At 39.4% G+C, this 14529-nt stretch overlaps 1 protein-coding gene across 2 annotated transcripts in view; it reads left to right on the top strand.

Moving 5' to 3' along the window:
• Positions 1-14529, top strand: part of LOC117824856 (syntaxin-1A-like) — a 71628-nt gene that overhangs the window by 29774 nt on the left and 27325 nt on the right. For both annotated transcript variants that reach the window (XR_004633734.1, XM_034700343.1), the window contains exon 3: positions 324-423. Coding sequence is in view for 1 of the 2 variants with exons in the window: in XM_034700343.1 (XP_034556234.1) it covers positions 324-423 (100 nt within the window). In the remaining variant the exon portion in view is untranslated. The remainder of the gene's footprint in view (positions 1-323; positions 424-14529) is intronic.

Below are 14529 nucleotides of genomic sequence, written 5' to 3'. Positions count from 1 at the left end.
TAAAGCCAAGTCAAGATTCAAAATGTTCTGTTTTTTGTTTTTACACAACTCACTTTGCTTTCATTGCCTCTAATGTGATAATGACAACTTCAGTTCAGTTTCTGCTCAGGCTAATCACTGTTGCTTCCTGCCTCAGCACCAAAGAGATCTAAAGTGCCTCTCTCTCTCTCTCTCTCTCTCTCTCTCTCTCTCTCTCTCTCTCTCTCTCTCTCTCTCTCTCTCTCTCCCTCTCTCTCTCTCCTCTCTCTCTCTCTCTCTCTCTCTCTCTCTCTCTCTCTCTCTCTCTCTCTCTCTCTCCTCTCTCTCTCTCTCTCTGTCAACAGGTGGAGGAGATCCGAGGTTTTATTGAGTCTCTGGCAGAGAAAGTTGAGGAGGTGAAGAGGAAGCACAGCGCCATCCTCGCCTCACCTAACCCTGATGAGAGTAAGGCTGTTTTGTTTTTCTTCTCCCTCAGTTCTTCCAAATATGATCCTCTGAGTGTTCAAAGCTCCACAAACCACAGATAATGTGTTCATAATAATGACTCTCCAGGCAGACTTTTATCGCTGTTTTTTATCTAACTGTTTGAATCATCTGATTCATTTTTATTGTAAAAAGATCCCTGAGTGGGGTTTGCCTTTTGAGAAACCAAAGCCTTTTTCAAACTTGTTGAGAGATGAGCCTGGTAAGCTAACTGTGAGAAGGCAAATGTCCAGATCATTTGAACTGATTATAAACAGACGTTGCCCTGCCAGCTCCCCTAACACAAACTCTGTGTAGGGTTCAATAAAGCTAGAGAGTAAACACAGCAGGTCCAGAGCAAGATCAAAAAATGATCCTATTTGATGACATTTGATACTCTTGTTGCATTGCTGTTTGTTGTTGTTTGTTTTTAAATGTCACTGTAAATGACTCGATATCATTGTAAATGAGGGTTGCCCCTCAATAATCTCTCGAGTATAAATAAAGGTTGATTGCGATCATGGTTCACAGTGAAAGAATTGATGAGTTGATCTAGTTGATGATGTTGTAGGCGCTGTGGCTGTGTGTGTACTCTTTTGTGCTCAGGATGTGTAAAGTTTTATCACATTGAAACATCATTTCGGAACAAGATGAGACTGCTAGAGATGGAGATGAGAGCATGGATGGTTTATTTATCATTATCTGCAAAAGAAAAGATACAAAATTCTGTAACTAGATTTTGTATTTTGGAGAAAATCACTGGTTTTCAGTCCCCCCTTTCTGCCTCTGCTCGAGGAGTAAAGCCCTATCTCAGCTCATATCTGTACAGTTCTTTATTTTGATGCTATCAAAAGTTTTTTGATTTGTTACCCCCTTTGATCATTTTTCAATCAACATTCCCCTTTAACTGTTGCATTCTTTCAGAAAGTGTAAACTTTCTGCAGTCATGAACAAAGGTTAAGCTATCACACGTTTCAAAAAGTCTGAAATTAACCAGAATCCCTGGCAAAGTAGCCACCCCTAGACAGCATTGTGCAAAACGTGCTTTGAAACACCTCAGATCAGAGAAATCTGTAATTTTACCACATATGTCTTTGTGCAAGCAGCCTCAGATCTCAACATAATTCAATACCTGAGAGGAATTCTAGAATAACTTGTAGATGGCGCTTTCTGTCACCACAATCATCAACGCATGAAATGAGAAAATATCCTGCAGGAAATATAGTCCTCTAGTTCTCCATAAGAGTTCAAAGACTTCAGTGATCTGTGTAACGGAGCGCTAAAGCTGTTCTGGAAGATCCAGGAGGCCCAGAAACCTTATAAAGTCACTTTGAGTTTTATCCTTGACATACAGTATAGGTTGTAACAAATCAGTAGTTTGTTGAATCTGCTCTGCAATAGCCCTTGAATGTAGAAATGAGAAAACAGTAATTAGTTATCTCTTTAAAAAGTCTATATAATTGTGTGTAGGGCCGGTATCAATGTATCAGTTGAACATCGGTATCAGCAGTTGACAGACATCAGTCCATTGTCAAATATTGTGCTATGCACCAATATAAGTAGCTGATGGTAACAACTTAATGCTGTTAAGTGAGTAAATCTACTTGCTGACTCAAAGAGGTTTTTTTATTCGGCAGAAGAAGTCACCTGTTGAACAAACTCTGATCATCTTTACAGTCAAAGAAGAACGTACATGTGAGCAGTGTGGAAGTATTACACGGTTTCTGAGAAAGAAATATCATCAGCATGCAGTAAGACATGTTCCCGTGACATTTTAAGAATACGGGACAAGCTGGGAGACATGAAGAATGACAAAGAAGTGATACAAAAAACATCAGTACCACAATCAGTTATAGGCTGAATTTTTATTTTAAAGATTGGTATCAGTATTGGTATTAGTATCAGTATCAGCCTTGATTATTGGTGCATCTCTAATTGTTTGCTTTGTCAGTGTTGGAGTCCACCTGCCATTGTTAAATAAAAACACAATCTGCCACAGCCTGTTCCATGCATTACAAGAGGAACCATATTGGCACTGTAAAAGAAAGATCTCTGAAACCACAGGTTGGAGGAAGTTGTTATTAATCATGCAACAAGTCTATTCTTAGTTCAGAAGGGTTTTTTCACACATGTATGAACAGAGTCACAGTGAGTACTACAGGATACAGAGATTCTGTGACGAACAAAGAAATTCTATCCACTTTCATGACGACTTTTGTTAGTGTGAAATTGCTGATTTTCATGCATGTGGCCTGTATGCTGGAATCTTTTAGAGCTAGAGTATTAATATTTATGTTGTACCAGTTATTCTTATGCATGTGTGTTGCTCTTTTTTTTCATTGATAATCCGAGGGTGTAGACAGAATTCATAGTTTAAACCTTGGTAAAAACACCTGTTGAGCTGATCACTTCCCTGTTAGCTTTAGAAGCATTGTATGCACTCAGGAAATGTATGACAGCCCTGAAAACATAAAAAAAGTGTAACATGAAATATTATCTAAATGCTCATATTGGTAGATTATGATTTCAAACCCCCAGAGGATCCAAGTCAGCCTAAATTGGCATGAGGACAGACACAGGGACTAGGCTAGAACAGACAGTTAGTTATATTACATAATAAAGCTAATTTTAAGGGGTGCTGGTGGCCTAACGGTCTAAGCGCCCCACATATAGAGGCTATAGTCCTCGTCGCAGGGGTTGCCGGTTCGATTCCCGGCTGGTCGACCATTTCCTGCATGTCTTCCCCCGCTCTCTGCTCCCCACATTTCCTGTCTCTCTTCACTATCCTATCAAATAAAAAAAAAAAAAGCTAATTTTAAGAAACTCTGGCCCATTTATTTGGGCAACATTTGTAGACGCAATACATATGTGTTCCTCAAACTGCACTGCACAGATCAGCTGTTCTAACAGCTTTGAAAGACACAAAAAACACAACCAAAATAAGAAAATGAGTGATTTCTATAGAGATGATATAGCATTTTCTGTGGACACAAGAAAAAACCTTTATGAATCAGAGAACAGAGAGAAAAAACAATACTCAACAGACCAAAGAAGAGAGGAGAGAAACTTCTCTGCTAACTGGCGAGTAGGAGAGATCCCAAGCTACCTGGTGGTGTGGGTGTGTAGGCTGTAAATCCATACCCATGAACCCAGAGAGCTACTGCTGTCATGAGTGGGACTTGGTTTCCAGGACCTTACTGAATCAGAGGACACCAGGGACTCAAATACAGCTGCAGTCTATGCCAGTCGCCATCCAGAGTTCTCTGCTGTACTGAACATCACTATTGGACAAGCTTTCTTCAATCTTTAGAAGCTATATTTAAAAAAAACACAAGGATTAAGTAGAGCTTTGTCTTCAAAGTAAGTCCTCACTGTTATTTCAAAATAACACAAAATTGTGTCAAACTTAGATGCACTAATTCTAAAATTCACAATATGCTACATCAGTGTGAACGGCAAGATTCAAGTTGACTCATACATAGACCCAAACAGGTTATCAGTGCGCTACAGGCAGAGGAACACGTAAGAGTTGCGTTGAAGATTAGTGCAAAATCAAAGTGTCTTTCTAATGGCAGAGTGCAGAATTTTTAAGACATAGTGTGCACTTGTACTGACATTAATGTTTGGGTTGAACTGTCTGAAAATCAGCCAAATCACATGGAAAAATTAGTCCCATCTGCAGTGTTCAGTATCTGAGCATCTGTGTGTGTTTGCTTGTCAGGTTCTTGACAACGGGCAGAGCTGATCGGGACTTCCTGTGGGTAAAACCTCAGTTAAATAAGAGATTTTATAGGTCAATATTTTAACCCACGGGCTGCACGGTGGTGCAGTGGTTAGCGCTGTTGCCTCACAGCTAGAAGGATCCTGGTTCGAATCCTCAGTCGGACAGGTGCCTTTCTGTGTGGAGTTTGCGTGTTCTCCCCGTGCATGCGTGGGTTCTCTCCGGGTACTCCGGCTTCCTCCCACAGTCCAAAAACATGCTCACCAGGTTAATTGATCACTCTAAATTGCCTGTAGGTGTGAGTGTGTGTGTAAATGGTTGTCTGTCTCTCTGTGTTAGCCCTGTGATAGGTTGGCGACCTGTCCAGTGTGTACCCTGCATTCCGCCCAAAGCCAGCTGGGATAGGCTCCAGCCCCTCGTGACCCCTAACGGGATAAGCGGTCAAGATAATGGATAATGGAATTTTAACCCACATACCACATTAGTATTAGTTTAACAACAGCCTCATTGAGATCTCAAGTTGCACAGCTGCTCATGTTTGATTACTGACAGAGAAGCTGCAAGTCCCTTTATTGTCCACTGTAATCGATAAATGTGTCTTCTAATTTCATTGTATGCATCCTAATTTCATTGTATGCAAGTCACGCAATGACAATAAAGGCATTCTATTCTATTCTAATACTCAATATCTTATGTTTGTATAATCAAGATGTTTTTAGGGTGATGCCTGCATGAAATGAAGAAGGATTGTGACTCAAGATGTTGTCGTGTCTTCTAATTAAGATGTTTTTCTTTGTGCTTCATGGGCTCAAACAAGAGAGGTGACATTGTCCAAGTCAAGAACTGACCCTTTAGCACACACACTGCTAAATGATAGCTTTAATGTTTGATACTGCAATGATTCAGAAGTGAGTCAGGGTAGCTTATAATTGAAAGAAGAAAGAGAATAAAGCCAAAAGTCAGACTTTACAGTATGTGCTGTTTAATGCACACCAGAAAAAAGCCTGTTAACAGTGGCAGATTTCACTGAACAAAAGGGAGACAAATGTCTGGATTCCTTCAAAGAAATTGACAAAAATCAAAATCAGTGTTTCTGAAAAGAAAATTCAGCCTGTTGATGGAAGTCCCTGGAGATGAGTTATCCTCTTTCACCACTCATGTTGTCCATTTTCTGCTCCCTCTCCTTCACTCATAAGTCATATGTATGACATTTTATTCTGCTGTTAACAACATCCTCATAATTCTCAGCTTTTCTTCTTCCCCCTTCTTAATCTTTTTTCTTGGTTCAGTCTGTGCTGGAAATTACAATCCATCTCTTCCCCTGTCTTTACATTCCCCCTCTCTGCTCCCTCACACCTGTGCCATTTTTGCCAGAGTATTGATCAGCTCCTGGCTCTCACAGGGGGGATATTACTCATAGTAGGAACACCTCCCCGATACTCAACCCTCCACCTACCTGACAAAAAGCATCGATCTGCTTGCAACAGCAGGCATCAAATGAGTCCTTTAACAAGCCGAGGTTTTTAGATGACCCATGGAGCGGAGCAGTGATGCATTTAAGACATGAATTCTTGCGCATATCGTTGACTTTCAGGACAAAATCAATGATTTGCAGTGTTTATGCGTATGTGTCTGCTTGATAAATGCACAGCAGTCAGAAGCTGATGTAAATGTCAGGGTCATCCAGTACATAGAAGTCAGCATGTTCTTTACTGTCTCTGTCTGTTGCATTGTGGCCTTTGAAGGGGGCGATCTGAATATGTTCATCCAAGCAGCTCCTCTGTTACCTAGCGTTATATAATTTACATCGGCATGTGCACATTTTTCCCTGTATGAAACTTATGTACAACCAATACCCAACTAAAAGATTTTTTTGGAGCATACTACTACACAGATTACATATTCTCAACATAACCACAAAACATATGTAATCAAGGACTGTTGTACACAGGGTATCTGGCTTTCTTGAATGTGAGAAAGACAAACTTGAAATTGCAAAAGTTTCCTAACAAATATTTTTAGTCTCTTTTTTTCTTTTTTGATATTGCTTTAGAGATTGAAATGTGTATCTCTCTCTCTGTGTGTGTATGTCGGAGCACTATTTCCATCCAAAATGTACTATCCTCACTACTGGATGACTTGCTGTTGCTAAATTCCGCACAGCCATTCACTGTAACAAGGGCCCCGTTTTTCAAAAGATTTAACCTGGATTAGGATGATCTGGATTCAGAAATGCACTGTTTTTGCTTTCTAGGATCAGTTAATTCAATTTACTTTTCACAGAAACTGAAATGGATCAACCTTATCCAGATAAAGACTTTTAAAGATAATCAAACCTGGGTGCTCTAAATGGGACTTTTACTTCATACTTTGTCCACAGGGGGCGCCATATCCACACAGAATCATGAATTCTAACAGTTAACAGCTAACAGTTATGTTAATTGGATATTTTATATGTTACTATATGTCTTAAGGACACAAGCTCCACCCTTCTGCTAGGATCAGGATAATCCCAACTGTTTAATAAAAGTTAGCCCAATTCTTGTCAAAACTTTAACAACACAAACTTGTATTGTGTGGTCTTGTATTATCATTTAATACAAATAATACTTTTTCTTTTGAACCGCCATCTTTTGACCCCATCCAATGTGAGCTAAGGTGTTAAGTTAAGTGGACTCTAAGATTATAACATGTTTCTCTTGCTACCCAACACCACATTATTTGTTGGTTAAATCCATTATTGTTTTTCATTATTGTAGGACCTATGTTGAGTCTAAGCTGTAGCGCAGCCACCAGCATCTAGTTGGGGCTGTAGCTACAGTTAATGGCTACTGCTACAACCCAAATGTAAACAAGCACAGATGATTTTATCTAAAATGGAGAGTTGCATGTAGGCTGTGTGTGGTTAAACTTGCATATAATGTGGATGCAGGAGGATTGGAGGCTGGTGGTGCTAGCTCTTTTTTTAGCTCTATTTTTTTCCCAGTGTTTCCTGGCCTTTAGACTAGTCAGCCAGTCAGGATTTAAATTTATGTTTACAGTTATGCTCATAAGTTTACATACCCTGGCAGAATTTATGATTTCTTGGGTAGTTTCTGTTGTCCTTATGATATAAAAAGAGTAAACACAGTTGTTTGGTAATAATTTGCTTCACCCAACCACTAACCATGAGTGGGAAAAAAAGTTTTTCTCTTATCATTCATATTCTCTGAAAAGTGGCCAAAAAATCACAAATTCTGCCAGGGTATGTAAACTTGTGAGCACAACTATAAGTGACTAGGCAACCTGACATTTGAGAACATCCCCAATCCATCCTTTAATCTGGCTAGTTTACGTTTGAACAAATAAAAACATCAACGCTTGCAACACACTGTAACACATTGTGTAATATGGTGTTTGCTACTCTTTTGTTTAATTTAAAGTTAAAGAAGACCACAGTTATAGCAGTTACTGATTTTTCCTTTGTGTCAGTGAATGTGTTAGATTGACAGCGTTGTTATGTGAGAGGCTGTAAGCCTGTCAGTCATCCCTGATACCTATGACAGTGATCTGTTCAAGATAGAACGCCTGTGATTGGGTGTGTGGGTAGAGAGGCAGGTGGATGTCTGAGTCTGAGGGTGAGGTGTGAGCCTGAAAATTGGGATGCTAAGTGAAAGTGACACAGAGTCAGATAACCATAGGTTTTGTTGTTTTGTCATAGGCTCCAGACCACAGTAGACTGCATTAAGTTCAGACAACGAAGCTCATGCAAACTGGATAAGTCTGGTAGCTTCCATACTGTAGAAGGCTATAATACTTACAGTAAGTGCATACAAGTACCAGTAGGCCTATACAGTAATATTTCTACCAAATTTCACAGCAAATCAATCAATAGTTGTAGAAATATTAAATGAAAACTAGAAATGTACACCTCATGGTGATGATAGAAGATAAGAGAAGTCAGAAGATCACAAAGGTCATTTGGATAAATTGTCTTGATCTCATGATGTCTGCGCAATAATATCATAGATGATGAGATATTTTTGAAGATAAGTGAACGTCCACAGGGGCAGGTCAAATATTATCTCTCCTTTGAAGCATGTAGATGAAAAGGGTTTGTGTGTGCGTGTTCGGATCAAAAGAACTACGCATGTGTATTATTTTATACTGTGTGCTTCTGTTTCTTTTAGTGCTGTGGTCACAATTTGACATTTCTGTGCCTCAGCTAACACCTGAGTGCGTCATCAAAAGTAATTGCACGATGACATTTTAATGTGATTCATTGTTGTAGTGAAAATGCTGCTCACAAAAGGCCAACGTGGTCTTTCATCATTTCTATGAAAAACTCATCTCTTCTTCTTGATATTCTGTTTTACTTTTCTCGTTCTGACTGTTTTTGCATCCCATATATTTGGTGGTGTGGTGAAAAGAGTCTGATCTTTTAGTGACAAATTCAATTTTTTTTTAATCTTACCAAATTAGAAAAATGACTCCTTTTCCCCTTTAAAGCGCAGGTATTTTCCTCACAGCAGTCTCTCATCTAAATTCTCCTCTTATCACTCTCTCCCTCTCCAACATGAAAAGTTATTATGAATATCACTAAAATAGAGTGCTGAGGCTGTAAGTGGTGGTATTTTTCTCCTCTGATAAACAGGAAGCTGGAGGAGTAAAAGGGAATCACACAGTGTGTATTATTCAGCCAAGGTCTTTCCTAACCCAGCGTAACATTGTGAGACTGTTGAACCCTCTGTTTCTGTCATGCTTTATCAGTTTCATAATCGCATCACATCTCCCCAGCCGACACCCACCTGTCCACCTTCACAACCCTGAACCCTTATCCTCCTCCCCCTCTTCTTCCTCGTGTTCACTGACTGAGCCTTTTCTCCACTGGGTTAACTCAAGCCCACATTACTACACACACATTCTGACACACACGTAGCCTATGTGTAATATATCCTTCACCCCTGCATTACACATTATTCCATATCACAGCTTACCCACCCCCCTTAATGTAGAAGAACACATCATTTCCACCAGGGAATTGCAATACACAGTGTGAATGTTTGTTTGCTTGGTTGGTGTTGAGGATTTGTATATCTGTGTGGGCTGTGTGCTCTATAGGTTCAATAATGGTGATACATTAGGTAGCAGCAACATAGTCATAATGGGTATTGAACCTGTGTTTTCTCACGAGCATGCTCTACTGATGCAGGAGCAGACACAAATGCATTTCATACTTTGATGCATCATTAAATTCACACTGTCCATAAAACAATTGCAGATTTTGTTTTGTGATTCAGTATTGGTTTTTGGTCTTGTGCAGCACTGCTTCTACTTATGTTGATGGATGAGACGGTAGATGTTAGATAAGGTCAAGAGTCAATGCCTCTTTTGATGGAGCATCCGTGGCCTTTGCTCTCAGCTTTTACTAATGAGAGCGTGAGGCTTATATTAATTGCAATGCAGTATTTGGTTGGGTGCAGGAGGTATTAAAACCTGATGACAGAATACTCTGTCGTTCAACATTTCTACACAGCTTTGTTGAATGCCGCACTCTGATTGGCCAGTTGAAGCATTCAGTGTTCGGTTGTTTCTCTCTAGTGTACCATCTAAAAAAAACGACCATTAGGGACACAGCTGTAATTACAGTTTCAGGAGGACTAATTGTAATCAGGTCTACTCTACCTTTGGAAAGAAGTCCAGTAAATTCGATGTTGGTCTGTTTACCACGTAAAGCAAGTAAAAGAGATAAAATTATATATATTTTTAAATATGTAGAGCTTAGACAAAACAAAAAGCTGCAGATGGTGGCAAAGAGAACTAAAGAGTTGAAGATGGAACATGACATACAGAGGAAACAAAACACAGAATGGGACATGGTGGCATTTAGATACTGATGAATGGAAAATACATTTAAACATACTGAGACAGAATGTTCAGATTAATGAGTTAAGGGACTGCAAGGGAGCTGCAGAGTACAGCCTAAGGAACTAAATCTTAAATTGATCATTTATCATCTTTAAATATCAACAAAAACCTGTTTTAAAGTTAGAATATCTTAACAACTGTTCTTCTTTAGTAAGTAGCTGTGAAGTGGGATAATATAAATTGAGTGGCTTGTTTTTTGTAGAATGGAACCTTTGCTCACCCTATCAGGGTTAAGGGATAATGTATAGTGAACGGTTGGTTATACACTTTAGAATCTCGGCAGGGTGGGCAGGACCTCGACAATGTTTATTGCTTCAGAACCCACAATTTTGCCACAGTGTCAACAGGCAGAGGTGAAATGTGCCAGGCACTTTTTCGCAGATTGATTTGATATGACGTGTATGATCAGGTTCTCCCTGGCAACACTTTTGTTCATGAATATTAATCCCCATTGTTCTTGTGTGCTGACCAACCAGAATCAAGTATTTGACACAGCCAGGAAAATAATTGTTTCACTTTGAATACAGTGTTTGCCATGTGTTTGTTTGCCTTTTCTCCAGTTAATCATACCTTTGTATGAATAGTAAGTTGATTTGAGGACTGGATAATGGGTTTCATTGAAACATGTTATCAGACCTCTAAACTATTCTATGGGGTTTACATTTTTACAGTGTGGTGTGTAGTGTACATTACAAACCACCGGATGTTGAAGCTTAACACACAGATACCATCTCATTCAATCGATTTAATCAGAGAAGTGGTTCAAGCTGCTTCTTAGGGATTACTGTATATCCATATCCTCAGAGTCACAAATAACAATAAAACCACAGCATTAAACAAGACAATCAATCCATGCATTACATGTCACTCATGTGAGTCACAACATGCAGCTTATAATAACACCTCCAGACAATATCAGAGTCTCCAGTTAGCCTTATTTATGTGTCTGTGGGAGGAAACCACTGTGCACTGGGATCATGGGAAATTGATTCCAGTGAACTAAATGTGCTTCCTGGTTGGTGCATTAAAACCATTTGAGACAAACAGCCCGAGGCAAGACCTTGTAAAGCTCTCTGTACTACTGAGAGGATGTAAAATCAATGCTAAGCTAACGGAAAACAGGAAGCGTGACTTAAGAAGTGTGTTTTATCTTAACACTCCTCACTACAGAGCCAAATTTCTTACTGTATTATTCATAAGAAAGAGAAATGAAAGTTAACTTTCTTTCTCCATTTTAACAGAAGCATATTTCACTTGGTTTTCACTCAGCTCAAGTAAAAAGTTGTGAGAAAACGTTAGAATTTAATGGGGACAAAAGATGAGTGCTGTCTCAATTCTACACTTCCAGAAGAACTACAAAATGAAGTACAAAATCCGCAGTTTGAGATTTGCTGACTGCAAAATGTCCTGAAACATTCTTGCTTAATTAGAGGAAGAGAATCTGCTCCTTTACACAGATACCCCAGAGTTTATTTTACAACATTTCTTAGCCTGTTTTTCTAACCACTTACTGTTTCCTCTCTGTGACATCTCAGCCTCCACTTTTTAAAGAGCTTCTTTTCTGCTGACTCGCAAAAGTCGCAGCTCTGGAGATGCTCGTTTTAATTGCAGCCTGTGAGTGTTACTATTTCTAGTGTCTAGTTTTTGGCTGAGTGTTCCGCCTCCCTCGGAGGGCTGCTTTGCCACTGCTCCTCCACTTTCAACCAAAATTTGAAAGTGTTGTGTAAGTTCCCCCAGCTTTTTGTATTTCCATTGTTCTGCCTCAACCAATTCATATTTTCTTTTACTTTCTATTATCTCACTGTATTACTGTATTTCCTTATCTCTTACGGCTTCCTAGTGAGACAAAGCTCAAGCACTATCATAGCCATTAAAGATATTCCTTTTTGTTGTTGAAAACTAATATTGCCCTTAAAGTGATGTTATCACAGTGTGGACAGCCAGGGCCAAGGCTAAGGACACACACACACACACACACACACACACACACAGAGAGAGAGAGAGAGAGACATGCACACATTTATACACACAGCAGGTCAAAGCTAGCGAGATAACTGCTTCATGCAAGGATAAATCAATGTAACTGCCCTCTGTGCTCTTGACTCCTGGACCAGCGGTCAGTGAGGAGCGTGCGGCGTTGGTGCTCTGATCTAGATTAAAATGTCAAGTGTTGGCAGGAAGGCAGAGGTTTCAGAGTGACAGTAACACTACTGTGTTAACTCAAGGGATCACTGTTATAGTGTCTGTGAAGATGCTGCAGAAAGAGAGAGGCTGTCAGAGAGAGGGAGGGAGTTGTTAGACAAGATTTAATCAAATACAAAACCCACATCTGGTCTTGCATTGGACAGTTAGTGCTGCTTTTACTTGCTGTGGAAAATTTATGTCAGCATGGAACATAAGTTATGCTATATTTTCATGTGTTCCTCTTTGAAGACAACTAGGGCAAATTATTACCATGTCTACATATCCTTACACAGCAGGTGGTGGTACAGGATCCACTGTTACATGTAGAGAACAAGATCAAGTGCAGCCACAACATGCTGGTATCTCTACCTGCCCTTTATGATGTGATCTCGACAAACATTCAGTGTCTGATCCACAACATCAGTGCTACAAGTTTAACGTTGTATGGACCTCTGATGTTAGTCCAGTGAGTATGCTTAGTTTGACAGCCCAGTAGCAGGATGAAGATTTGAACAAAAAAAATGACAGTTGAAGAGTTGGAACTGGCTTTTGTTTTTTGTGTGTTACCTTTAGTAATTAGGGATGTGTGTGTTTAGTCAACTAAATGCTTAAACCTCACCACTCTTGCCAGTTGATACCATAACTACTGGTTGGTTAAACCAGTTTGTAATTTCTTCATAACTGTAGGTCTTAAGTGCTGGTCATGTGTTTTGTCTTAGCTGTAGCAGAGCCACTTGCCACTAGCTAAGGCTGAAGCTCCAGTTATCGGTGAATCCCATTTGCTATAATGCCCTATTTTCCAAATGTAAACAAGCACAGATGACAGATGGCGTCTCGTAGTGCGGCATAATTTAGCAGTGGTTTTATCTAGAAAATGTAGATGAAGTAGCAAGTAGGCTCTATCTGGTTTACCCAACACAGCCTGCAATGCTTAATCAGCTAAGGCTGCACTGGTGGTGCTAGCTCTGCTAAGGTAACCCCACTCAGCAAAGCAATTTGGCATCGTTTGCACACAGACTCCGTGACCTTTTATTAAGTTATTTTAAAGAACTTGATTGACTTTGAGTTTTTTCTTACCTTTAGACCAGTTGGTTAGTTGGAATGCAAATAACAATCTCAATGTATAGCATATATTAGTCGCTCTGGAATATCCCTAATAATGATGATGGGAGTGTATAGAATATTAATATATGTATTTGCATTCTTGCTGTCCTTGGGTGTACATACACTACAGGTTTTTCAATATGTAAATAAATAAATACTAGTATTGGTATTGGCCATCAGGAGAAGGTTATAATCAGTTTTCAGTATCAGATTGAAAAAAATCCATATTGTGCATCCCTAATATGTTTATCTTATCTTTGAATGCAGATGAAGGTGAGGTTGAGTTGAATGCTCATATTCTTGTTCATGAAGATGTGGGAGGTAATTCTGCTGTTTTATGGCTACTTTTAAGCTACTACAGTGTACACTATTTTATTGTATTTGTTTGCTTATATCTTTAAAAATGATATCTGTTATTGGGCATCAGTTTTTTTCAAAGTGTACATTTGTTTGTGGAAATATTTTGGGGGTCATCAAGGATTAAAAAAGTCCATAACAAGGATTTTACATACCCTATGTAGTAATATATCTGTGAAACACCTGTCTGGATCCAAACACTTCAGTAGTTAATCTTTATCTGTGCTGTCAGTTTGTTATTACCTGAGATTATTCTGTAGTCCCGCAGTAAGGTAAATATCAGCGATGTTTGAGGGATGAGCTCACACTCTGTCTATCTGAAACATCCGTCCGCTGGACTCCAGACGATCAATAAGTGGAGGGATCTCACACAGAGGTCTGGTGATATATTTACAGAGAGAGCACAGGGAGGCATAGTCAGACCGTGAGATTGGAAAAGGATAAATGGCTGCAAGTTAGAGATCGGAGTGGCAGCAATTGACCTCGAGTTAAAAAAGAAGGAAACAGATTTCTTGGTGACATGGTGCCCAAACATCACACTGACACGCACACTGTGTCGATATAAGAATAGCATGTTTCGTAACAGTGGAACAACCAGACTGCTATGATCATAAAAAAGGAAGAAACCTGGATGGTGTTCTTCTATGATTGAAAATAATGTTGCTGCTGTTTATCCAAATATGGAGCAAGATTAAAGCTTCATGTTGGTGAAGGATTGGCCAGGACTTCCAGGATGTTCATCTCTTATTAGATCTCTGTAATATGCTCTGTAATATGATCAAATTGCTTGTGATTGATGTAGGTACCATCATGAT

This window comes from Notolabrus celidotus, chromosome 14 (genome assembly GCF_009762535.1).
Source record: "Notolabrus celidotus isolate fNotCel1 chromosome 14, fNotCel1.pri, whole genome shotgun sequence".
Lineage (NCBI taxonomy): Eukaryota > Metazoa > Chordata > Actinopteri > Labriformes > Labridae > Notolabrus > Notolabrus celidotus.
This window is presented reverse-complemented; position numbering and strand designations above follow the sequence as displayed.